The sequence below is a fragment of the Protopterus annectens genome, chromosome 6.part0 (genome assembly GCF_019279795.1).
Source record: "Protopterus annectens isolate FY-2018-M chromosome 6.part0, PAN1.0, whole genome shotgun sequence".
Classification (NCBI taxonomy): domain Eukaryota; kingdom Metazoa; phylum Chordata; order Ceratodontiformes; family Protopteridae; genus Protopterus; species Protopterus annectens.
In genome coordinates this window covers 106,502,498-106,530,220 of record NC_056737.1, presented here as the reverse complement: position 1 = coordinate 106,530,220, position 27,723 = coordinate 106,502,498, and the positions used below count along the sequence as shown (strand labels likewise).

At 39.3% G+C, this 27,723-nt stretch overlaps 1 protein-coding gene across 1 annotated transcript in view; it reads left to right on the top strand.

Annotated features, from left to right (window-relative positions):
• The window catches only part of STXBP6 (syntaxin binding protein 6), a 475,126-nt gene that overhangs the window by 28,405 nt on the left and 418,998 nt on the right, over positions 1-27,723 (top strand). Inside the window, exon 3 of the mRNA XM_044073464.1 lies at positions 5,490-5,649. Coding sequence (XP_043929399.1) covers positions 5,490-5,649 — 160 coding nt within the window. The remainder of the gene's footprint in view (positions 1-5,489; positions 5,650-27,723) is intronic.

Genomic DNA, 27,723 nt, shown 5'->3' with positions numbered 1-27,723 from the left:
GTATGGATGTAAACATTTTTTTTCAAATATATGTCTACAACAAAAGACATTAAGGGAGAAATGGCCCACAGACATTCTCAAAGGATAGTCAGAAACTCTTCCTACAAGTTATCTTCCAGATAAGAGGATGTTACTTAATTTGCTGACATATGGTTTGAAAGTAAAATACAAACCAGGTGAGGAACTGCTTATAAAAAATATGTTGAGGAGACATTCTGTACCCTCAGTGCATGGAAGACTTGCACAAAAATAGAGATTTTTTTTTTGCCAAATTGAATGCCAGAAAATAAAAGTTCAGAGATGTACTACGACTGATGTATAAATGCAGCTACTAATTTCACAGTTAGTCTGGCTTGTGTGAAAATCATTCATGGGGAAAATGTCTTATTTGTCCTTCACTGAATATAAAATCTGTGTCAGTGACTTTCTTATTCAGGACTGACAGCTAAGAAGAATGTACAAGAATGACATTTGGGAATGTTAAAGTACATAGAGAAAGCAAAGGATACAGTGCAGCTGCCTGAAATATTGATTCCAATAGAATAAGTATCAGAGAGCAAGCAAAGGATACAGCGCACCGGGTCTATATTATTTTGTCAAAACTCAAATGAGCAAACACTCATTTGTCGAACACCTATTCAGCAAAAACACTATTCATTGGCCGACATTTTAAGTGAAAAGTTTCCTAGTGCAGACAGATGGTTGGCCACCCTTTGGAATTTGCCCTTTTCCCCACTGAAAGGTGATGTCAGAGTTGGTATATTTAGTTAGGAGAGGTGTGTGTGTGGGGGGGGAGGGGTGCAACCCCCAACCTGCATAGGTGTTAAGTTTAGGAAACTTTTAGCTTAAAACGTCAGTCGATGAATACTGTTTTTGCTGAGTAGGTGCTCGACAAATGAGCGTTCACTCATATGAGTTTCAACAAAGTGATATGGATCCCAGTGTACCTGCCCAAAATATTAATTCAAAGAGAATAAGTATCAGAGAGCAAGCAAAGGATACAGTGCACCAGTCTGAAATATGCACCTGCCTGAAATATTGATTCAATAGTTCAAGTAGCAGAGTTGTCCTATCTGCAGTATATGTCATAACAGCAGCCAAAAGGAGATGCTAGCATTCCCAGTACTAGATCATTCATAGATTTGAGTGGGCACTGATCTGATCCAGTTTAAAGAAGCCGTGCACTTTATAATTTTATTATTAATCCAAAATTATTAAAATAAACTGACAGTTGCAGGTGTGATTACTGCATTTAAGACTGTATTCTGCAGATAGGGGATAGTTGACGTTATATCTACCAATAGTCTGAAATACAAAAGTTAAGATTTAGGTGCAGTGTTGTACTTTTGAAATATAGTAATGATTTATTGCTGGGACCCAGTTTCCCAACAGTTCATCTTTTAATGAACAGAAAATTGAAAAGGAAATTGCTTTCTTATCTCCATTACTGATGCCTGAAAATTCATACAGTGTAAAACTACTGCAAATAAATCAAAAGAAACAGAAATACCACTGTGAAATAAAATACAGAAAAATACCGGGCTTACATGTTACAGAAAAGTAGGAATACAAATTTCATGGGATAGTTCACAGCATGAAACTGAAGTAGTTTGCAAAACAGCCAGACCAAGATCCTTTGTTGTCCTTCAGGAAGATGAAAGGTGCATAGAAGGACTCACTGATATCTGAACAAGACAATTTTATCAACGTTAAAGTTCTAGAAAGTCAAACATCCAGAAAGGTCAAAAGCAGTCCTGTTGCAAGAAACTACACTGTGCAAATTGTGATAGCAAAGAGTTAGACTCAAATTGTTGAAGCAGTGACTCTAAGTAAGGACGTAATAGAGCGAAACGTCTCCCAAAATCAAAACCAGATGTCTAGTGTAAATGATCTTGCTAAATTCTCCTTGCAGAAGGTTAATCATATTATCTATCTATGTATCTATCTGTCTAGAATTACAGTTAAAAATGCAGACAGTTCAGAATGCAGACAAAGGAAAGTGTATATGTGAGTGTTGGCATGTTAGAGTAAGAGGTTAGATTAGGTGTTCGGCATATTTGCTGGTGTGTGTTTGTGTCTGACCTTATCTTGTGTAGTGGGGGTGAAGCCTCCCTGCCTACTTTACTAAAGCATGCTAAACCTAACCATGAACGTGGCCCTAAACCTTAGAAACCACTTTTCCTGTAACACTGTCCTGGTATTGCTATGATTTTGAGTTATATTTATATTATATATATCCCACTACATGCCATTTCCTGAGGCAGTAGCAAACATGCACAGGGGAGTATGACTTTATGCAAAAAATACCATTGAAAGCATGGATGGTGGTATCCATTCCTGGATGACTTAATTTTTTCCTCAGTGGAATTACTGGGCTATAGGGGACTCACCCTAGAAAACAAATGAGCCAAGTGGGTGTCCAGAAGAGGCAGGCTTGATTGTCAGAAGGAGGTTGGACCAAAAACATGCAAAAAATAAATGCTAATAGATATGTACTTAACATATCTGTCGATTTTAGTCCAGGACCGTCCCTACATCAGCTATTTGCTGATGGAGTTTCATGTAAGTGTGCCAGACATATATTTATCCTTGTGTAATATTTGTTTGTTCTTATGGTGTGGAAGAACTGAAAAACACAGGGTTAGGCACACTTTCCTCATCTATTACCTCACTCCATGCAATGCACATGCTCCTCAGCATCACAGTAAAAGACAAAAGAATTGAGAATAGCAGAAAAGGGAATGCCAGTGGTGAACTCACCACAGAGGATGTTTGTAATACATGGCTTTCACATCCTTGATTAAAGAAGTTTAATGAAATTAATTCAAATTCCATATTGCGGCTTTGCTTTTATGAAAATTCAGAACTATATATATATAATGAAGGCACATTTTACTTCAGGGTATCTTAGATGTAGAATATTTGGTGAAGATATCTTACCTCCCTGCAAAAATGCTTATATTTATTTCTGAAATAAAAGATGACATTTTCAAGTGCGGTTGTAATGTAGGCAGTGTTATGTATTCTGATGTTTTCTTCAGTTAGAAGCCATACATCCACTGAAGAGTCCTGCAGTAATTAGCTGGTACTAACTGTTACACTGTTACATATGGTGGCTTTGGCAATATCGGTAGCAGACTTTATAGTTTGCAGACTCTAGTGACAGGTCAAGAATTGCTGACAAGTTTTCTGAGAAAAATTGCAGCAATGCATTGCGGCTAACCCACAGTCTGGAATACTGTGTTGGTAGTGCATTGCGACTAGTACATCATTCTTGGGGCTGCAAGGTCACACTGAAGCTAACTTAATTTACAAGTTATGTTGTTAGACAACTACAAACTTCAGGTCTGAAGGCAGCATATTTGGTTCTGATGGAGAGTCTTGGGAATGTGGTAAAAGTGCATGATTGATGATGATGTCTGGGAGCTGTGTTAGCAGTGTATTGGGTTTAACACATATAGTGTACAGTTCACTAATGATGGTATACTTATAGCTGACACGTGGTCTGTTAGGCAGTATTGGCAATGGAATGAAGGTTGATGCATTATGTGGAGGCTCTTGTGTCAACATACTGATGGTTGGCACAGACTCTGAGCACTGTGGTGGCAGTGCATTTATGGGTTGTTACAGAGTCTAGAGACTGAGGCTGAAGCCTGACATTGCATCTAGTACATTGGCATTGATAGCGGAGTCATAGTCTGGAGACTGTTGTGAAGGTACAATGATATGGAGATGTGGTTTCATAACTGCAGTGGTACTGCACTGGTGGCTGACACAAGGTTCGATGACTGCTGACAGCACCTTTGGGCTGTCATGTAGCTTGAGTGTTTGATGGTAGCGCATTGGTGGCTGGCACATACTCTGTGGCATGTGGTTTGTAGCACATTCAGAGCAAATGTATGATATGGGGATGAAGGTAGTGGCCTGAGGGCAGTAATGGCTGAAGCATGGGTAGGTGTCTATGGTGGCAGAGCACTGGTGGTGAAGCATGGTCATGTGATGCTGGTGACAGTGCACTAGCTGAAATATGGTCATGCAAACTGGTGGTTAAAATATCATCATGTGAACACAGTGATAGTGCACTAGTAGTTGAAACATGGTCATGTGAATGTAGTGACAGTTCATTAGTGGCTAAAACATGGTCTGGGGACTACAGTAACAAGGCATTGGATGGTGATGTAACCTGAGTAGTATAGTGGCAGCACATTAGTTGCTAATATGTTTTGAAGGAGTGGGGGATTGCAGTCACTGCATTGGTGACTGAGTTGTGGTCTGGGGGCTGTGATGGAGCTGAATTAGTGCATAATGCTTGGGCTGCTGTTGGTTTTTTCATATGGTCTAGAGACTGGTGGTAGTTTCCACATAGTTTAGGGATTGTGTTGGGATTACTTTAGTCCCCAGTTTATGGTATGTATAGGATGTTCATGCTACTGTTTGGGTACAGGAAAGTATTGTGATGTTCATCACATGTAGATTACTGCACCTCATGACTTCATGATGACTACCACCACTTTATTGTATTGTATGATGTTGTTTACCGCCACCTTATTGCACCTCATGATGTATACCAGAACCTTACTGCACCTCATGATGCGTACCACCACCTTACTGCACCTCGTGATTTTTACCACCACCTTACTGCACCTCATGATGCATACCACCACCTTACTGCACCTCATGATGCATACCACCACCTTACTGCACCTCATGATGCGTACCACCACCTTACTGCACCTCATGATGCGTACCACCACCTTACTGCATCTCATAATGTCTACCATCAGCTTACTGCACCTCATGATATCTACCACTCAACCTTACTGCACCTTATGACCTCATGATGTCTACCACCACCTTACTGCACCTTATGACCTCATGATGTATACCACCATCTTACAGACGCTTCTTAATCTTTGCGGAGATGGCCATACCCCACTGGACCATGCAAAATGGAAACTGTAATCAAGATGAGTTATTGTCTTGTCCAAGTTGGACGACATATGACGGAAAGAAGTTTGCTCTTCATCGCTGCGTGATATCAATGACTAAGGTAACGTGTGTCTGCACTGGCAGATCATTTTTATAACAATCTTTTTTTCAGCATATTGTCAGTGCAGTTGGAGCTCCTTTGTGGCACAAATGCATTATTTTGCACTAGTGAAACATGCTCTTGCTCTGATCATTTCTGCACTTTTTATCTTGTGCTCTGATTATTTCTGTACTTTTTATGTTGGTGGCCCAAATGCTCAGTCCTCTACCTGCAAGAAATTGTTAAATTATCTGCACCACTTGGCTGAATTTGTGTACTACAAGGTGGTAATCTTAGAATAATGAACACATTATTTGTATATCTATGTCTCATGTTTATTTCTATTGAAAAAAATAGTTAAATCAAGTTCAGTGACTTGACGTGACTTGCCTATCAAATTAGCTACACTTGTCACTAAAATTAAGTTAGTAAAAAGCCTTTTTTGTTTGTTCTCTCCTAGGACTGTGTAGAATTTGACTTAATGTTTGACAATGCTTTCGATCAGTGGACTGCAGGCTCTCCTTCAGAAAAAGGCACATTCTTTCAAATTCTTCATAATGCTTGTCAGCGGTATCTTTCAGACAGGAAGCCAGAGTTCATAAACTGTAAAGTACTCACAGGTAATCTGGGCAAATGCAAATGTTGATAAGAGCAAGCCAGGCTAAATATTTAGGAATAAGAGAGAGGGTGCAGATTGAATCATTTATTTTTCCATGTGTGGTATATTTTAAGTTATATAAATGTTAAAACTAAAGTTGTGATGATGAAGTTTGCATGGCTATTACACACACACACACACACACACACACACACACACACACACACACACACACACACACACACATTAAAAACGAAGAAGCAAGAAGACTGAATTTAATACTGCTACTTGTATTTAAGAACTGATTTGTTTGCCATGCACTAAAGCAGAGAATGTGAAGTGTGAGAACAGGATTCCTGTTTTTAATGATTAAATGCACTGATAGTCTTTTTGTGATGAAAGGAATCACAAAATCAGAAATATAAAAGAGGTATGTTATGATGTAGTACACTCATTACAGCCAATCACACCAGCTACTGAACATTCGAACAAGGATATAATTTCATTATGACTTCTTTCAGGAATGTTCAGTAGCACAGCACATATCAAGTAAAAAAAAACCATTCTCAGCATCATTTCAGCAACATAGAAGACTTGACTTTCAACAAAAAGGAAAACTGAGCTGTCATGCTACACTTTATCTTAACCACTATCCAAACATTGCTGTTAACAGTAGTGCAGTGATCCAGAACAAGTAAACACTGAAGCTTGCAGAATAAAAAAATGTGCTCCATGTGATTTCCAAGTAAACAGATCACTAGGGGTTGTGGAGTTGCACTTGCTTAACATCCCAAATTAGATGCCATACTGTAATGGCAATGATTCGTGCTGGTGAAGTACTGATAGTTTGGGACTGACTCGCTCATGGCCTAAGAGTTTGATCCTCAATGCTTTAACTTTGGGATCAAACCTATCCAGTCAAAAGTGTGGGGGGTTTTCTTTATAACACCTACCCCTGGAATGTTTTATAGGTATATTACCAGTTATGATCATTTCGCATTTCGACCATCTATGTGATAACTAAGGAATAATTTACAAGAGGGTGTACTTTTTGTAGGATATTTTCATGGCTTAGCTGCAGTGTGAGGCATAAAATTAAACTATGTGTAACTCTTGTTTTCACTGGTCCATTTCTGCCTGTGTGGCTTTACCTGCCCCCTCTCTGTCATGTACAAGCACCATTCCCTAACATCCATCTGTACAGATTTTAGGTGATGGGATTAGGGGTGCCTGCTGTGCTATGTCTGACTGGGTTATTCATATGTTTTCCTTGACTTTATGCACTCTTGGCAGATGTACTGCTTCAAGCTGCTGCAGGTATGAATACCTCCACATGAAGAATGCATGACCTAATGAGTGTTTATCTCAGTAGATTAGCTTGCCATGTTGGGGGGTGCAGTTTGTTTTTGCATACATCATCTTGACACCCTGGTCCCGTACTCAGATAGTGCCAAGAGAGATAACTAAAGTGAAATTTTCTTCGCATTACTGAAGAAGGCAGGTTTGCCGAAACCTGTGTGATTGTGTGTATATTTTTGGTGTGGCCACAATAATTATATGGTTTTCTTACTGCTCGGGTGCTGGCCTCCTTTTCGATAAATGATTTTTCTCTCCCATATGACGTTTTGGTTTCTTTACCTGGTTATCAACAGCTATTTGCACACAACTGCAGCAGAGCATTAGCACCGTGAGACAGCGTAAAAATTGTAACCATTCCATCTTGTTGTACCTAGTTAAATAATGTGATATAATAAAGGGGGTTATTATTAGAAGGTATACTCTGTTCAATGTATAACAGTAATAAAATATCCTTTTGAAAGGAAAGAGGGGAGGAAAGAATTTTGATTGTTTCCTAGAAATTCATTTTAAGTACCATTAAAGACAGCAGTTACGTTAATTTAATGGTCTTTAATAACAGTCATAAAATTTATATCACAAGTATTCAGTAATAATGGTAGTTGACAGAAAATAGTTTTTAATGTGTTCACTTTCTTATGTGCTCTCAAATTTAGAAATAGGAACACAGATTTTGATTTCATAAATCAGATAAACAGTTTAGTAGAATTCAAAGCATAATTTTTCTACTGTCAGGCTTTTCAGACCTGGAAGATAGTTTCCAAGTCACATGTATCCCTTATCAAGCTATGAGAGCCTGATAACTTTTAACATCATACAAGATGCTTCCATGTTGCCTGTCATTAAGCTGTCAGGAACAGCAAAAAGTTTGAGGCTGTGGTGATTCTACTATATTTTGACCTTTCCTGACACTAATATCAACACCATTGCAAGAAGGATGCTCATTGTGAGACAACCTGGACTCACGGGCAGGAAAATGACACTCATTACTAGTCAAAAATTGCCAGACCACTGATGTGGGGACAAGGCATTTACCTGTGCTGTCACTGTTACATGTCCAAATAGTGATGTGGAAAGTGGGTAGGTAGCTTCATTACACATTATTGCAGGAGTATGTTATGATAATACAGGGCATAAAAATAAACCCCCAGATTGAAGCCATTCCTTCTGACAGCAACTCAGAACCCTACAAATGGCGAATAAATTTATAGGCACAACCTCCCAAACTTAAATATACTTTGAGGTTGCAGAACAGTGCCATCAAAAGAAAAGTCCACTGTCATCCAAACTTCTTTTGAACTTTTACATAGGTTCTTCTCTGTTCACCTGTGAGAGAGGGGAGCTTTGAGCAGCCTATCTGTCCCTGGAGGATTGGTTTCAGCCCAGAAATTAGTAGTTTATTGGCCATTTTGGGCTCATTTCTATCTCTTTCATTTCTCTGCTATAAAACCTGCATTTGCACAGTTTTGACTGCCGGGCAGCACCGGTTAGCTAGGGTATAACTATTCCCGGCTCCACAAAGTGTACTCTTCAATTTTTCCCTTGGAACTAGACAAACTTTCAACTTAAGCACTCAAACCATTCACTTCTCATCCCAGCACTTGCTCAAAACTCATAGCAAGCACTAATAAACCTTAGCACTAGACCCCCCCCCCCATACTGTTAGAGAAGGACAAGGCTCTCTATTCGACCTTACAAAACCAATCAGTAAAACAGTTCACAGTACCTAACCAGTCATGTCCAAAGGGCAATTTCAGGTGTACTCTCCGGTCCATCTGGTGAATCTGGGCATTTTGAGGCAATGTTACAACTGCCTCATGTACACAGACAACCCTCTCCTCCTACCACCAAACACTAACAAATGCGAGAGATGCAATTATATAGCCAAACTGGAGGCTAAGCTCTCTCAACCCAAGACTGGACCAGACAGTCAAGAGGAGAAGGGAATTACTTGCATCACACCAGCAATCTCACATAGACCTATGAAACCAGCACCAGCAAAAAACACACATAAATACACAAAAACATACTCGGAGGCTCTAAATAAAAATCTGCAAAAGCAACAGAGAACTCCAAAGCAGACACCCAAGTAACCTCCACCCCCCAACACAAACCATGAAACACATACTTCGCAAAACCAGTGTGCCACGTAATCACAGCCCTTAAGGCAAAATAACTTACCGAACACACTAATAATAGGTAACTCTGTAGTCAGGCACACTGATGTCCCTCTCACCAGGCTGAAAAAGGCGAAGTTTACTGTTAGCTACCTGTCGGGTGCCAGGATCAGCCACATGACACAAACACTCAGGTCACTCCAGAACAAGTACAAATATGATGCTGTCATTGTCCATGTTGGTGTGAATGACCTGAGCCGTACCTCCTTGGACTACATGAAAAGAGGCATGGAAGAGCTATCTGATCACATAGCCCAGGCCGGTATGACCCTGACCTTGAGTAGCATCCTGTCATCACCAAGAATGATACCACGGTATAAAGAAAAAAATATATCAATTTCAACAATTGGCTAAGGTTCTGGTGTCATTCAATGGGGATCCAGTGTCTGTCAGCCTGGGATGACATGCTCAACAAGCCACGCTGCTTCGCTAGAGACGGCTTGCACCTGACACCCTTAGGCTTTTGAATACTGGCCAAGGCTCTTGCCACCCCCATAGTGCCTTTTTTAGGCAAGGCTCAAAAGACAAAAACCCACTGTCATAAATAGCACAAGTAACAAAAAACTGAGGGTAATTCTACTCAATGCCAGAAGTCTAAACCTCAAAATGCACGCACTCGAGGCACTCCTCAATATGGAGAAAATCAATATATGTGCAGTAACAGAAACCTGATTTAAGGCTTCAGAGAGCACCCCAGCACTACCAGGCTACAACTCATACCACACATTCTGGCCACAAACCTGGACCAAAATACAAAAGGCAGGAGCGTATCCATATTCATCAAGGATACCCACACCTCCAGGTTAGTGGCACAGCATGATGCCTCAGAGATCATCCACGTGCAACTAACAATGGGCAAAACTGCAATTCAAATTGTGGCTTGCTACAGATCACTCACCATATCCCAGGACCCCCATTCCTCATTTCTGGAAACACTGGGAAACATAAAGGTCCTACCAAACACCCTGATATTGGGTGATTTCAATTACCCAAACATTTAATGGGAGAACTACTCAAGTACTAACTTCCTTGCCCAACATTTCCTAGAATTTATAAACTCAAATACCCTGGATCAACCGGTCAACGCCCCCACCAGAGGTGACAACATATTGGACCTGGTAATCACCAACATGGGTGACCGGTGTTCCACACTGGAGGTCAACCCCTCACTGGTTAGATCTGACCATAAACTAATCCCTCTGGATATCCACATTCCACCCCCATCCCCGGTCAAAGAAACCACCGTGAAAAACTTTTCAAAAGCAAACTTCGTGTTACTTAAGACCAAGATGGAAAGTTTCAAAGCCCCCATGCTAAAGGATAATGCTGCCCAAGCTGCAAAATCCTTTACTAATGCACTCTACGGGCACCTACAAGAATGCATGGATTGTGCTATCCCAAGCAAAACCAAGACTCAGTCCTCCACGAAAAGGAAACCAGTCCGGTGGACCCATGCCATAAACAAGCCATACAATAGAAAGAGGAAACTAGTACAGAAAAGAGTAAAATCCCAAGAAGGGAAGACATCCCTGATCAGTATCAGCAAGAAACTATGATCCCTCATAAAATCATTCAAGGCTAGCTTCAGAAGAAAAATTGCCATGGACTCCAAGGATAACCACAAGGCATTCTTTAGCTATGTCAAGAATTTAAGTGGCAATTCTCAGATCTGCTCGGAGATGGTGCAGAATTGCACAAAATACACTGAACCAACCGATATTACCAACATCCTGGCAGACAGGTTCAGTGCAAATTTCACTCCCCTCTCACCCCCAAAAGGGCCCATAACCATACTAGAAGAATGTAGTGCCCCTGATACTCAGGTTAAAACAGCCCTCTCCAAAGGCAAAAACACAGCATCAGTGGGACCGGACAGTGTCCCAGGCTGCGTCCTACATGAGCTCAAAGATGAACTGACCCCTCACCTAAACACACTGTTCAAACTCAGCCTCTCCACAGGCTACATGCTCGTAGAGTGGCGCACAGCAACGGTTATTCTGCCCCACAAAGGTGGGGCCACAACAGACCCCTGGGAACTATGGCCCTATAAGCCTGACTAGCTTAGTCTGCAAGGCTATGGAGTGCATCATCAAGGATCTCATTAACAGAGACATTGGGAACCTCCAAACACTGAACCCTACCCAGGTCGGCTTTGTTAACGGCAGATCATGCCTCCTAAACCTGGTGGACTTCTTTGAGACAGTTACCAAGGCTGTAGATGAGGGAAAGGTGGTCCACACAGCCTACCTAGACCTCTCAAAGGCCTTCAACACCATTCCCCATTCTGGTATTATAGACAAGCTCACCAGCCTGAACATAAACCCCTACGTCACGAGATGGGTTGCCAACTGGCTCACGGACAGAACTCACATGGTAAGAGTTGTGGGAGATAGGTCTGACTCTAAACCAGTTACAAGTGGCTTTTTATCCTTCTATGTGGCCCACATAATCACAAAAGGGTTTGCATCCAGATCAAAAGATGTCATTGTGCCCCTCTATGCATCACTCATCAGACCCATCATAGAGTACAACGCCCCATTTGGGATGTACCTTACAAGACACCTGCAACAGCTGGAAAGATCACAGAAGTACCTCACCAAGAGGATCACTGGCCTCAAACAGAGGACCTATGCAGCTCGACTGAAGAAACTCCAGCTGTACTTGGTTGCATACCACCTACTCAGAGGTGATCTATGCCTGACATACAAGGCCATGTCCAACCCAGAATTGATGGACATACTCCACCTAAAGAAAACCATGTCCCCTCGAGCCACATGCTCTAGGCAGGGGCGGCTCGTGGCATCGGGCTGCCGGACTGCAGCCCCCTCAAACTTAAAAGTAAAAAGAAAAACAAGAAAAACAAAAAAAAATTATGTTTTAAATTTAGCGGACTTTGCATGCGCAGTAGACCCGACTACCGTCGGTCTATGCGCATCTGCGTAAGCAGGACCCGTAGAAGGACACAAGGAGGCGTCTGTGCACTTTAAAGTGCACAGACACGCTGAAGGATAGATCGCGTCCGGACTGCAACAGCAGCAGTCAGAACACTCTCGGGAGGAGCTTGGGATCTCGTCGGGTAGGAGCTTTGCTGGGATCTCGCGGGGTCTAGTATTGCGCGGGCATATGGAGAACAGACAGGTAAGTGTATTTTACTTTATGTGCTTTTAACTGGATAGAGTTGTGTGTGTTAGTTGGTGCTTTTAACTTGTGTGTGTTAGTTGGTGCTTTTAACTTGTGTGTGTTAGTTGGTGCTTTTAACTTGTGTGTTAGTTGGTGCTTTTAACTTGTGTGTGTGTTAGTTGGTGCTTTTAACTTGTGTGTGTGTGTTAGTTGGTGCTTTTAACTTGTGTGTGTGTGTTAGTTGGTGCTTTTAACTTGTGTGTGTGTGTGTTAGTTGGTGCTTTTAACTTGTGTGTGTGTGTGTTAGTTGGTGCTTTTAACTTGTGTGTGTGTGTGTTAGTTGGTGCTTTTAACTTGTGTGTGTGTGTGTTAGTTGGTGCTTTTAACTTGTGTGTGTGTGTGTGTGTGTTAGTTGGTGCTTTTAACGTGTGTGTGTGTGTGTGTGTGTGTGTGTGTGTGAAAATGCCCCAGGTGCTCATGGTGGTGTGGTAGGGAATACCTCAGGCTTGAACCCTGTACCCTGTATGCAGGTGTTAAAGACTTGAGTTCCCTACCCACCACCATTTGTAAAAAAATTGCAGATTTTTGCCTCATATTTGATCTGATCTGTTCCTCATAATAACTGTGGTTTGTAAATGTTACATTGCTTGATATTTGATGGTCTAGTAGTAGCATTGTTGCCTCACAGCTGCAGGTTCTCAGGTTTGATTCTTGGCTGGGGTTCCTTCTTTGTGGGGTCCGTATCTTCTCCCTGTGTTTGTGTGGGTTTGCTTTTGTGTCCTCCCATGTTACAAAGACATGTCTGCATTATTTCTTCCTGGGCCTCTGCTGAAAATTGTTTTTTTGTTCCAAGTCAGACTGTCCTGATTAACAAATGTTAAATAAAATTGACAGGCATTTGAATTTCAGACTTCAGGTTTCTGAATGTTTAATTCCTTGCAGATTTCATGGTGCAGTGGTAGTATTGTTGCCTCACAGCTATAGGTTTTCTGGTTTGATTCTTGGTTGGGGTGGCTTCTGTGTGGAGTCTGCATCTCCTCCCTGTGTTTGTGTGGATTTGCTCTGGTGCCCTGCCATTTTACAAAGACGTGTCTGCAGTATTAATCCCTGCGTCTCTGCTGAAAATTGTTTTTGTTCTGTCCGCAGTAAAATTAACCGGCATTTGAATTTCAAACTTCATGTTCTTTAGAATACATAGTAGCACAACCTTTTTTTCTAGCAATTTTCTAAGTTTATAAGATTAATATTTTAAATTTGTCCCTATTTTTGGGACTGTATTCCCCCATTATTGGCTTCGTCCAGGTTTTTGTGCTAAGGTTGACAGCTATGGCAAGAACTGAATTCACTGAATATGGACTGTAGAATTGTGCATATTTACTGATAAAGGTGCACTGTAGAATTGTGCATATTTACTAATAATGGTGGACTGTGGAATTGTGCATATTTACTAATAATGGTGGACTGTAGAATTGTGTATATTTACTGATAATGGTGGACTGTGGAAGTCTGAGTAGACTTTTTTATGATAAATGTTCTCAACTGGGCAGTTTTGCCATTATGGGTGCATATGTTTTGTTTCATTGCTTACTGGAAAAATGTTCAAAACAAATTTAAAACACCCTCTAACAAGTGTACTGTATTGTACAAGGAATATAATTTTAGTACAATGAGGAAGGTGTATCAAAGAGCACATGTATGTTTCATATGCAAGGGGCCTATGATTGAAAACAGCCCAAAATTCATCTTTATCTGCCACTGGCAAAATGTATTTTCTTTGAATGTGGGTTTCAATACTGTTTCAATGAATGTGAGTTTCAAGGGCAGAGAAGTTTTAATGCTAAGTTTTCATTGTGAGACTGCATTGCTTTGTTTAACAGATGACTTAATGTTTGTGCTGTAAAATACAAAATAAAACTTTCAAATGAAGTCCAACTCATCATTGAAGTAAAGCAGTATGCACATTAGTGTTTATGGTAAATGGAGTGAAATAGCCAAGTAATGGTTCATTGGAATGGCTGCAGAGGCTCCATTCAACCATTATTTTGTCAGGGGAGGGCAGCAAACTCAGACAGGCCCAGCTGAACTATACCTCCCAACTGTCCAGATTTTCAAAGAATGAATAGATTTTTGCTTCTTATTTTTGGTTTGTTGTTCATAAAATTTGTAGTTTTAATTCCTAAATGATTTGCCAGAAGTCACTAAATAATAAGTTTCACACTTCATAACCTTCATAAAATGCATGTTAAAGTAAGAGTTCTATCAACTGTCTCAATTTATACAAGAGCAATTTTAGTACTGTTTATATGTGCCACCAATATATTTGGCCTTGTTCAGATTTACTGCATTAACAGGTTGAGAGGTACATGCAAATAAATTGCTTTATAGAATTAGGCATAGCCAACCTCTCAACTGTCCCCAATTTTTGGCTCAAAATGTTGCTCTTCCCCTAATAATCCCTCCATAAAATAGCAATTTTGGAAGAAAACATGGAGGGTTTACAATTAAGAAATAACTGTAATAATCAAAGTTATAGATTACTTGAAATACATGTAGATTCTTTTATTTTGTCAGCTGCTCAAGGTAGCAGTACTAATATTAAAGTGTCCCTTCTTTGACAGGTAGCAGCTGTATTGTGTGTCTATTTTATATTTTTGCATCACATTTTTGGTCCATTTTTCATAAAATTGTGTTTTTGGCAAATTAGTGACAAATCACTAAAGACTGAAGTTAGAAAATGACAGACATTTGAGTTTCAGATTTTATACCCTTCAGAAAATTCATACTAATGCAAGACCTATTCTATTATATTTCTAAGTTTATTAGAGCAATATTTAAAATTGTCCTTATTGTTGTGCCTTTGTCCCACTTCTGTGTATGGCTTTGTCCAGATTTCTTGCTCTTGAGGTTGAGAGGTATGACAAATGTGTCAGGGCCATCACAGTCAGCCAGAGAGATTTCAAATTGTGATATGCTTGTTGCACCCCACTCCCCATGTAGTGACTCTGGATGTGTCCAAGCAAGGCAAGGAGTAGTTGTATCTACCTTGGATGGGGAGGACACACTGCATAAGTACTACAGTGGCTTTTCATCTGTCCTTGATTTTGCAGAATGGTCTGTTTTCTGTCCTATTTTTGTACTGTTGATTTATGCTTATTACTCAAAGTGCCTGTTGCTCTGTGTTTAAGTAGCAATGCTTTAATAACCATAAGGTAAGCTTGTCTGACATCGTAAGATGCAAGTAAGCTTTAATAAGCATACCGTTAAAGAATTGCCAACATTGAAAGCCTTTCTGTTGTTGCCATGCAGAGAATACTTGACTAGATAATGTATAAGCCTTGGGTATTAAAGGACAGGATTCCATTATTTTAAAAAGCTCATTACACTTGTTGGAGACTTCCAGTCATCTCTACAGACTTTACCCGTAAACTAAACAGAATGCCAATCATGTGTGGTCCATAACCTGTACAGTAATCCTTTAAGCAATGTATCTTGAGCTTGTTTCTTGTTTGCTTTTCATTTTTTACTTTTATCATGTTTTCCCCATGAAACAAGTTGTCAGGCAGCAGGTCTTTTTGGATAAGAAACATTTTACAAGTGGGGGCATCACATAGATTTCTACTTTCAGCATGTTGCTTGGTACTTTAATAAAGCTGAATATATTATTAGAACTGCAGTGCAAGGAGAAGTGGTTTGAGTTGAGTGCTTCTGGTTTTTCTTATACTTGATTTTGACTGGCATTCCAGTAATGTATTTAAAAAGTAATTTATTTTTTCATGCCTCACAACCTTTTGTTTCCATCTAGATATTAAGTAAGCTGTCATGCAGCCAATGCATTGAAATATTTTTATTCTTCTACACTTATTTTTGTCTTGATTGGACTTTCATAATGATGGTTTGCCACCCAGGGCAGCGTATTTAATTAAAATTAGTTTTTTGTGGTTTTGTGCATAGCTCCTCCCCTTTATGGTTGACCACACCCCTTCCCTTTGACCCCACCCATTCAGCGTCTCCTGCAGCCCCCCTGTGATTTGAAGTCACCAGCCGCCACTGGCTCTAGGGATCTAAACCTCAGCAAAACAACGATAAATAGGACGTGCTGGAGGGATAGATTCCTGTCTGGAACAAGATTCCAATCTACATTAGGCAGAGCTCCTCACTAACACTCTTCAAGAGAAAACTTGACGAGTGGATGGGAAACAAAGTTTACCCCGGGGATCACTTCAATGGCTCTACTGGACAGAGGCACAGGGAACTAATTTAAGGGGGCAGCGAAAGCCAACACATTCCAGCTAAGCCTATAAACGCCTTTGGGCAGATAGCCTAGTACCTGCCTATGAACCTATAAGTACTACTGAAAGGATAAGAGAGTCTAAATGGATGTAGACAAATATAGTCTGAACTTAATGTATTTTAAGTGCCTTACAGTACTGCTAGGCTTGAATAGTGGCATAGTGCAGTTGGAAGAATATTGTTTTGGAGACTTTGATGCCATACTATGTTTATTTTTTGGAGCTGTGACGTCAGTATGCTGAGAACGTTACCAGAGCTGAGACTACTTTCAGTGGTGATACTCAGAAATAAAACATTGTTTGGATACCTAAACTGCTGCTCTGTGGTTAGTCCATAACAGTTCAACAAAATGTATGTTCCATTTGCTGTGTTAAATGGGTATCTTTGTGACTCAGGAGATTCAGCTGGAGCTTCCTTTTAAGTACTTTGACATGGTACATTGCTATTGCGGTGTTAGAATAAATAAAGTTTTGGACCATTTGGATTTTGTGTATTTATGCCAGTTGCATAATATTCATTGTAATCTAATAATTTATAATTTATTAGGAAATCCTGATATACTAGGCAAGCAGTCATGAGACCATAAGATGCTTAACCACATACACCTTTAAGCAAATAAACTTAAAAGGTCTTGCCACCCTTTTAAAGCACTTAATGCTCACCCCCGAAATCGAATGGGGACATGCATAAACCTGGCGTAAATATGTATCTGGCCAGATCAAGATAATCAGTTTGCACACAGTGATCACTGTCCACAGCCCCTGTAACTTTTTTACAGAAGCTTACTGTCTTCACAAGATAGGACCTCCCTTTCACACAACCAAACATAGTGTGATCTTGAACGGATAAATTGCCTCTGTCTGTATAAATGAGTTCTGCTATTGTGCATTCCATATTTTTTTATGTAAAACTAGTTAGGATGATGAGCCTATAATTACCTGGGTCTGAAGAGGGGCCACCCTTGAGCAGGGGAGAATCACAGTGGCAGTTTTCCGGGCATCAGTAACAAACCATGTAGAAAGCTGAGGTCGAACAGCTTAAGTAGAGGCTAATGCAGTACATACTTGTATGGATTTGAATGCAGCCTAGCATGTTGTCCAGTCTTATGGAAGTATTATTTTTTCAGGAGAAGCTAAATTCTCAGGTATAGTTGATGCAGCAGTGTGGGTAAAAGGAGTAACGTTTTCATTCATTATTTCTGTTAATATATTAGCTATATCCTTCAGGTTAGAAGCGAAGATGATATTATAGATGAGCTCATTGCACTGTTGGGTCTTATTCCTTAATTTCCTGACCTAACTGAAGAAAGATTTGTAGTTTCCTTTGGAATGTGTAGCAGTCATGCATTCATACTTTGCTTTGCATTTTGCAGTAGTATTTTTACTTTCCTTGTTGGCATGTTTCAGTAATAATATTTTTACATTCCTTGTTGGCATGTTTCAGTAATAGTATTTTTACGTTCCTTGTTGGCATGTTTCAGTAATAGTATTTTTACATTCCTTGTTGGCATGTTTCAGTAATAATATTTTTATGTTCCTTGTTGGCATGTTTCGTAATAGTATTTTTACTTTCCTTGTTGGCATGTTTCAGTAATAATATTTTTATGTTCCTTGTTGGCATGTTTCAGTAATAGTATTTTTACTTTCCTTGTTGGCATGTTTCAGTGATAATATTTTTACGTTCCTTGTTGTCATGTTTCAGTAATAGTATTTTTACGTTCCTTGTTGGCATGTTTCAGTAATAATATTTTTACTTTCCTTGTTGGCATGTTTCAGTAATAATATTTTTACGTTCCTTGTTGGCATGTTTCAGTAATAGTATTTTTACATTCCTTGTTGGCATGTTTTGTAATAGTATTTTTACGTTCCTTGTTGGCATGTTTCGTAATAGTATTTTTACGTTCCTTGTTGGCATGTTTCAGTAATAATATTTTTACATTCCTTGTTGGCATGTTTCAGTAACAGTATTTTTACGTTCCTTGTTGGCATGTTTCAGTAATAGTATTTTTACGTTCCTTGTTGGCATGTTTCAGTAATAGTATTTTTACATTCTTTGTTGGCATGTTTCGTAATAGTATTTTTACGTTCCTTGTTGGCATGTTTCAGTAATAATATTTTTACATTCCTTGTTGGCATGTTTCAGTAATAGTATTTTTACGTTCCTTGTTGGCATATTTCAGTAATAATATTTTTACGTTCCTTGTTGGCATGTTTCAGTAATAGTATTTTTACATTCCTTGTTGGCATGTTTCGTAATAGTATTTTTACGTTCCTTGTTGGCATGTTTCGTAATAGTATTTTTACGTTCCTTGTTGGTATGTTTCAGTAATAGTATGTTTACGTTCCTTGTTGGCATGTTTCAGTAATAGTATTTTTACGTTCCTTGTTGGCATGTTTCAGTAATAGTATTTTTATGTTCCTTGTTGGCATGTTTCAGTGTAGGCTTGATGTGTGGAGATGGAGATTTCTTGATACTTTTCATAATTATCTTGTCTTGGTGTCCAGGCATCATTCTTGGTAAAGGCAAGATACTATTTATGACCACCATCTTCCCTGTCTCTAAAAAATGCATTGCAAATTTCATGTTTCTCTGCATGTCCCTCTAGGTGGAATGTCTCAGGTTATTCACCCCCACCTGGGCCACAGCTTGGTCAGTCATATCTGTCTGACTTAAGGGCCCTCATGGCCCTTTGTAACATCACAGTAGCGGTAAACAACTAGCTTACAGTGACCCTGTTCTTGTCTAATTAATGTGGAGTCTGTATGCCTAACTATTATAACTTAAGTGAACTGTTCCATCACGCACAAGTTTTCTCCTGCACGACATCCTTAATTATTGTTAAAATGCTTTTCTTCTTGTGTAAGGCTTTTTTTTATGTTTTCTTTTTTCTTTGGTCACCTACTACATCCCCAGTATTCCTTGTACTGCATATAAGTGTGCATCTCTCTCAACAGTGCTTAGTAGCGATGCATCTCAGTTGACCGATTGTTCAGCACTTGAAAGTGCTGCCGATCAATCAGAAAAGGAGTGAAACAAATTTTGCAGAACCTCAGAGATGTTTTTTCCAGAGGGGACAAGCCCCTTACACCCACCATGTGGGGAACACCAACAACCTCCCAATATACTTGCTCTGAGGTTGCAGAACAGTGTCAAAAAAGAAAACGCCACTATAATCCAAACTTGTTTCACACTTTTACATAGGTTCATAGGTAAGTACTATGCTAGCTGCTTTTGCAGGCGATTTTAAGCCAATTTCCCTTTTTCTGCTCAAATTAACATACCATTTGGTTAGAGACTGGCCTTACATATCCCATGGTCAATAATTGTATTACCCCAAATGAGACTTACTGGATCATACCATAGCTTGAGGTGACCCATGCGTGAGTCATACTCATCTTATGTGAAATATAATGTATATACAGTAGAGTCAATTATCCGAAACGTTAGTTATCTGAACGCAGCCTTCCAAAGTTTTAGGGTAGGAAAAATCATGACGTCAGAATAAATAAATGTTATATATATTCACTTGTGCATGTTTTTTGAGTTTGTAGCCCACTCGTGTGTGACAAATATTCTTTATTGACCACTGGAATCACAGAATTGTTGAAAAGTGTATTCCCTGCTTGCAGAAAAAACAAGGTTTTAGAAGTTTGTTATCCGGTTCAATTATATGTTTGATTATCCAAACAGTTTCATTATCCAAACTGCCCTAGGTCCCAATTAGTTGGAATAAGTGACTCTACTGTATATATAATTATATGGAATCATCATAATGGCAGCAGTAAGTGCAGTGGTAGCATTGTCATCTCACAGCAAGAGGTTCTCCGGTTAGATTCTCGGCTGGGATGCCTTCTGTGGGGAGTCTGCATTTCCTCCCTGCATTCGTGTGGGTTTCCTCTGGGTGCTCCGGTTTCCTCCCACGTTACACAGACATCTGTCTGGAGCATTTCTCCCTGGGCCTTCGTTCCAAGTTGGACTTTCCCAGTTAAAAAATGTTAAATAAACATTCCATCTGTCATACTCAATGCAATTGCTGTTTATCTAACAAGAGGTATCTCTTAGTATTCTGTTTTACTTATTTGTTAGCCAGCAGTGATAGCAGGCTGATCCAGACATTGACATTTTTGTTGTAGGCTTAGCCAAAGGCAACACAACAGATTACACTAAGCAGTAGTGCATATATACAGAACACCAGATGGATGTATATGGCAATGTAGCAGTTTATTAAAACAAACCGGCTACATAAAGGGCATACTGTGTAAATGTTGCATGTTATTTATTGAATACAAATTGTCTATAGCTGTTCTTGTATCGATTCCTAATTGTCAGTGAGACCAATTGTTAGCTAGTACAGCTTTGTCACAGGATCGCTTCTTACAGGGGTATATTTCTGCTGTAGGTAAGAGGAGGCAGAGGATTGCTTACGTTGTATAGAGGCTCAAATGTTGCGCCATTTTCCTTCTCTAGAGTCCAATATGCATGAACTTCCTTGAGCCAAGGTGCCCGAACCAGGGAGGTCTATTGAGTTATTGCCTTATTACTTTAGGGCATAGCCTTAGCAGTTTTACTTAGGCAAATTTGGGCCATAACATGCAGGTGCATGCCCTTTCTTTTGTATTCTTTTCTCCTAGAATAGTGCCTTTAACCCCTAAAATGTTTGCACTAAAGGTGCATGCCCTTTCTTTTGTATTCTGTTCTCCTAGAATAGTGCCTTTAACCCCTAAAATGTTTGTACTAAAGGTGCATGCCCTTTCTTTCGTATTCTGTTCTCCTAGAAGAGTGCCTTTAACCCCTAAAATGTTTGTACTAAAGGTGCATGCCCTTTCTTTTGTTTTCTGTTCTCCTAGAATAGTGCCTTTAACCCCTAAAATGTTTGTACTAAAGGTGCATGCCCTTTCTTTTGTATTCTTTTCTCCTAGAATAGTGCCTTTAACCCCTAAAATGTTTGCACTAAAGGTGCATGCCCTTTCTTTTGTATTCTGTTCTCCTAGAATAGTGCCTTTAACCCCTAAAATGTTTGTACTAAAGGTGCATGCCCTTTCTTTCGTATTCTGTTCTCCTAGAAGAGTGCCTTTAACCCCTAAAATGTTTGTACTAAAGGTGCATGCCATATCTTTTGTATTCTGTTCTCCTAGAATAGTGCCTTTAACCCCTAAAATGTTTGTACTAAAGGTGCATGCCCTTTCTTTTGTATTCTGTTCTCCTAGAATAGTGCCTTTAACCCCTAAAATGTTTGTACTAAAGGTGCATGCTCTTTCTTTTGTATTCTGTTCTCCTAAAATAGTGCCTTTAACCCCTAAAATGTTTGTACTAAAGGTGCATGCCCTTTCTTTTGTATTCTGTTCTCCAAGAATAGTGCCTTTAACCCCTAAAATGTTTGTACTAAAGGTGCATGCCCTTTCTTTCGTATTCTGTTCTCCTAGAAGAGTGCCTTTAACCCCTAAAATGTTTGTACTAAAGGTGCATGCTCTTTCTTTTGTATTCTGTTCTCCTAAAATAGTGCCTTTAACCCCTAAAATGTTTGCACTAAAGGTGCATGCCCTTTCTTTTGTATTCTGTTCTCCTAAAATAGTGCCTTTAACCCCTAAAATGTTTGTACTAAAGGTGCATGCCCTTTCTTTCATATTCTGTTCTCCTAGAAGAGTGCCTTTAACCCCTAAAATGTTTGTACTAAAGGTGCATGCCCTTTCTTTTGTATTCTGTTCTCCTAGAATAGTGCCTTTAACCCCTAAAATGTTTGTACTAAAGGTGCATGCCCTTTCTTTTGTATTCTGTTCTCCTAGAATAGTGCCTTTAACCCCTAAAATGTTTGTACTAAAGGTGCATGCTCTTTCTTTTGTATTCTGTTCTCCAAGAATAGTGCCTTTAATCCCTAAAATGCTTGTACTAAAGGTGCATGCCCTTTCTTTCGTATTCTGTTCTCCTAGAATAGTGCCTTTAACCCCTAAAATGTTTGTACTAAAGGTGCATCCCTTTTTTTTGTATTCTGTTCTCCTAGAATAGTGCCTTTAACCCCTAAAATGTTTATACTAAAGGTGCATGCCCTTTCTTTTGTATTCTGAACCTCCAGCAATAGTGCCTTTAATCCCTAAAATGTTTGTATTAAAGATACATGCCCTTTTTTTGTATTCTGTTCTCCTAGAATAGTGCCTTTAACCCCTAAAATGTTTGTACTAAAGGTGCATGACCTTTCTTTTGTATTCTGTTCTCCTAGAATAGTGCCTTTAACCCCTAAAATGTTTTTACTAAAGGTGCATGCCCTTTCTTTTGTATTCTGTTCTCCTAGAATAGTGCCTTTAACCCCTAAAATGTTTGTACTAAAGGTGCATGCCCTTTCTTTTGTATTCTGTTCTCCTAGAATAGTGCCTTTTTAACCCCTAGAATGTTTGTACTAAAGGTGCATGCCCTTTCTTTTGTATTCTGTTCTCCTAGAATAGTGCCTTTAACCCCTAAAATGTTTGTACTAAAGGTGCATGCCCTTTCTTTTGTATTCTGTTCTCCTAGAATAGTGCCTTTAACCCCTAAAATGTTTGTACTAAAGGTGCATGCCCTTTCTTTTGTATTCTGTTCTCCTAGAATAGTGCCTTTAACCCCTAAAATGTTTGTACTAAAGGTGCATGCTCTTTCTTTTGTATTCTGTTCTCCAAGAATAGTGCCTTTAATCCCTAAAATGCTTGTACTAAAGGTGCATGCCCTTTCTTTTGTATTCTGTTCTCCTAGAATAGTGCCTTTAACCCCTAAAATGTTTGTACTAAAGGTGCATCCCTTTTTTTTTGTATTCTGTTCTCCTAGAATAGTGCCTTTAACCCCTAAAATGTTTGTACTAAAGGTGCATGCCCTTTCTTTTGTATTCTGAACCTCCAGGAATAGTGCCTTTAATCCCTAAAATGTTTGTATTAAAGATACATGCCCTTTTTTTGTATTCTGTTCTCCTAGAATAGTGCCTTTAACCCCTAAAATGTTTGTACTAAAGGTGCATGACCTTTCTTTTGTATTCTGTTCTCCTAGAATAGTGCCTTTAACCCCTAAAATGTTTGTACTAAAGGTGCATGCCCTTTCTTTTGTATTCTGTTCTCCTAGAATAGTGCCTTTTTAACCCCTAGAATGTTTGTACTAAAGGTGCATGCCCTTTCTTTTGTATTCTGTTCTCCTAGAATAGTGCCTTTAACCCCTAAAATGTTTGTACTAAAATAACTTCAAGTTGTGATGCATCAGTTCCCATCATTGTTTCCTTGCAGGTATGCAGCATTCACGCTTTCTTAATTGCAGCAAGTCTGTGGGTTACAAAAAAATACGTCTCTGTATTTGGTTGCAGAACTGTTTATATACTGTGTGCTGCTAAGTAAAAGGAAATGGGGCAGTGAGTTGCGTGCTCTGGAAGAGGTGTGCATGAGAATGGATTTGAAGTCACATGGAAAAGTAAAAGGAGCATCCTAGAGGCTGTTGCTGCAATAGCAGACTGACATTTAAATAAGCAAATGACTTTATGACCGATGATCATTTTACTTATTTGATGTTCTGTTCTACCCAATAATAATAGATCTTAATGAAGTGTAAGTAATTTGCAGTTAAGTACTTGTGTGCCTGACGCATCCAGTTGTGTAGCTGAGATGGCTTCTGTTACATGCTAATGCAGCAGGAAACTCAAGTAGGAAACTACACTTTATTGTGAGGGGGGGGGGGTGCAGTTACTAATCAGGGAGTTTGTAGGATGGAATTCAGAAACATTGATAGAGCAGGAAGCAAGGAGAGGGTTGTGAGTGGGGATAATGTAGAATTCTCTTTTTTCATTTCTCCAAACCTTTTGGGTTTCTAATTCCATGATGAGAATGGGCCCCATTCTGACATCTCTGTATAGGGCATGTTAGATGGAAGATAAGGAAAGTGGATGGAAGAACAAAAAATGAGTGGTGCCTTGGAGTTAGAATTAATGCCTATCTAGTTCCAAACAAAAAGTGAAAAAGTTATGGTCTCAAAACCATCCACACAAAATGAGATACTCTAATAATTTCTTCTCAGCAAGCTACTGCAACACATACAGGCAGGTGGCTAATGTAAACTGAGGACAAACACTATGCAGTGAATGAATAAATCACAGCAAAACTAAAAGATACTGACTGTTCTTTAAGCAGGCTGTGCTAATGTCAGTCACAGAATTGTAACAAAACGTTATCAGTTTAAGCATATTTTCAGATTTGCCCACTTCTGTCTTTACATTAGTTTGGCTGGGAGCCATTGTCATTTACCAGCATGCAGTTCTCTGTATAACTAGGAGTTGGTAGATTCCTTAGTACTGTTATATTAAATCTGAACACCAAGAACACACATGAATTCCGGATAATAGAGTACCAGAATGACCAGCTTCTTGGACTGTAGTTTCCCTAAAGTCATTCATTTGCACAGTCAGTGAATGCTAATGAAAGATGAAAGAACTCCAAAAAAGAACAAACTGGTAAAATAACAAAAAAGCAAGCAGGCTGTAAGTACTCCAAGCTGCACATCAAACGGATGAAGTTGAAGCATTGTCTCAGACGAAAACGCTCACAATACATAGTGTGGGTTGGAATACTTACAGCCTGATTGCTAATGAAAGATGAGCCAGAAACAGGCATGCATATGAATTGTAAATTAACTAGACTGTGTAATGTAAGACTAGTTTGAAAGCACAGGATTACAAAGCATTATGCAGTTCACAGTAATTTATGTAATATGTATCTGTTTTTGTCCAGGTTAGCTCCTCTAGGTTAGTAGCCTCTGTTCAGAGGAAGTGTTATTTACACTTAAAGGGGAGATTTGGCCAGATCATCTGAGAGCTGCCCTTGCACTTTTTGATTGATGCTCTAGGATCTTTTACATCCACCTAAGCTACCACCAACTGGGGCAGATGGGGCATCGGTTTAATGTTTCATCCGAAGGATGACACACTAATGAATGCAGCACTCCTCCCATCCTGCACTGCAGTGTCAGCAGTCCATCTACCTGGTGAGTGAATACAACCCACAGCCTTCTGCAGATACTGGTAACCATTAACTCTTTTGAAGCTAGTCACAGTATAGCTTTAACTGTCCAACTGCAGGTCTAGAAATCTCAGGCATCCATTATGAGTTCAGGTTTATTTAACTAGTCCTTCCCCACCCCTAAAACAAAGAGAATGTGTTTTAATGTTAAGATGTCATTCCTTGTTCTCTGAACACTGATGACAGCAACTATGACAATGTAAAGCTGTTTCCAATCCTTTGATTGCTTGAGCCAGCCATAGTTTTGTTTTATCACTCAAGGCCTCAACCTCAGGCCTCCCTTGCCTGCCTGCTACTGAACCATTCCATTCCATCCCCATTCTAGATTTAGAGCTTCAGCAAAGCTGAAAGCCATACAGCTCAGTCATTACAGCCTTAACAGCTTAGCCCATTCAGTCCACTTCAGAGGTGAGAGTCTGGTGTTGGCATGCTTTCACTTCCATGAGGGTTTCCTTCCATCTCTCCCCTCCTAACTACCTCCTGCAGCAGCTCTTGACTTTCAGTAAAGCTACTGCTCTGGGGAGGTGTACTGCAGATACTGGCATACACCCCAGGACCATCCTGCCTGGCTTACATGTGACAGAAACCAAGTTACACCAACCCGTCAACATTCTTGCTGCAATTTTGCAGTAAGTCATACTGCTTCATTTCTCCGTAGGATAGATACTCCCTCCCATCCTCTTTTAACTGGGTCATGCAAGTACCAAACCTGCCAACTGACCCTCGGTCATCTGAGTCATAGTGCTTCATTTAAAAGAATTTGGCCATAAAATCCATGCTTTATGTTGTTCTGATGCTCATATTGAACACTTTAGATGTATGCATAAATACGTGAATATCTGTTATTTCAAATCATATTTGTTCATTCAATAAATTTCTTCCTAAAAAGGCTCTGATTGTAAGCATAAACTTTTTTGTAAAGGGATATCTCATCATTGTACTTTTGTACTGTTTGTACAAGTTAACAAATCTGTAAGGCTTTTAAAAATCCTCAGCATTGTGTTCTTTGACCCCCACCCAAATCCCAGTTTGCATTCGTATGTGGTTTGTGTGTGTGTAAATGAAGATGTTATGCTTGTTAATATTTTCTTTAGATCTAAAGTATGTCTTTTATCTTCTGAATTATGTTTTTCTCATCCATCCATTCATCCGCAATCCCTTTATCTGGCTTGACCAAATCTGTTAACTGAAAACTGCTCTCTAGTTGAAAAACTGATGTGCTACTTGCCTCTTGTTCCCTACTGTTAGGAGACAGAATGCTTACCATTTGATTTTAGCCACAAGTTGCTCAAAACTGTCATCTATAAACAAGAAGCACAGAAATATTTACAGTTCCGTTACCCTCCCAGTGACCGTGATCTAGGAGGTTTGCTGAGTAAGGAAGGAAGTCTGTTGTTTGCAGACCAAATCATTGTTATGGCAATCAGCAGAATGAATCTGAAAAACTTCCTGAATCATTTATTTTTGAAATTTGGTAACTGGGTAAGTATACTAGTTAGTTGACACTTTTCAGCCAATACCCAGCCTCCAGAAGAGTGAAGTATTTCAAAAAGTATAAAGTAAAAATATTCATACAATAACAAAATTGCATGTCAAAATTGACTACACATGGAAAATATCGGCCATAGAAAGTCATTAGTGCTTAATGCCAAATAAGGAACGTTGTCTCATTGCAGCTCAAATCATTGATCGCTTCCCGAATCATGTTTTGTATTCTTGGGTTAAAGTCACAAAGATGGATTTTTTATTTTTTAAATCTTGTTCTTTTATTTTTGTGGAGTGGTAGGTCTACCTGAGCAGAGCCCATTTACAATGGTGGCCTGGAGGGAAAATCTTCAGATGTACAAGATTTACTAACAAAAAGTCCACAATATAAATATTTCTACATACAAAGAAATGAATGTCCACACATGAATACAGAAAGAGTCCTATAGTAATGAAAAAAGTATGTATGAACAGTAATAAACAGCAGTTAAAGAAATCCCAAAGTTTTAAAAAACAATTTTTTTTTTTCTTAAAAAAAAAAAATAACAACTTTTTCCTCTGGTTTCTTTTAAAAAAATTTAAAAATCCAAAAAAAAAAAAAAAGAAAAATTCCCGAAAATTTAAAACAAAAAACCACAAAACCAAAAATTT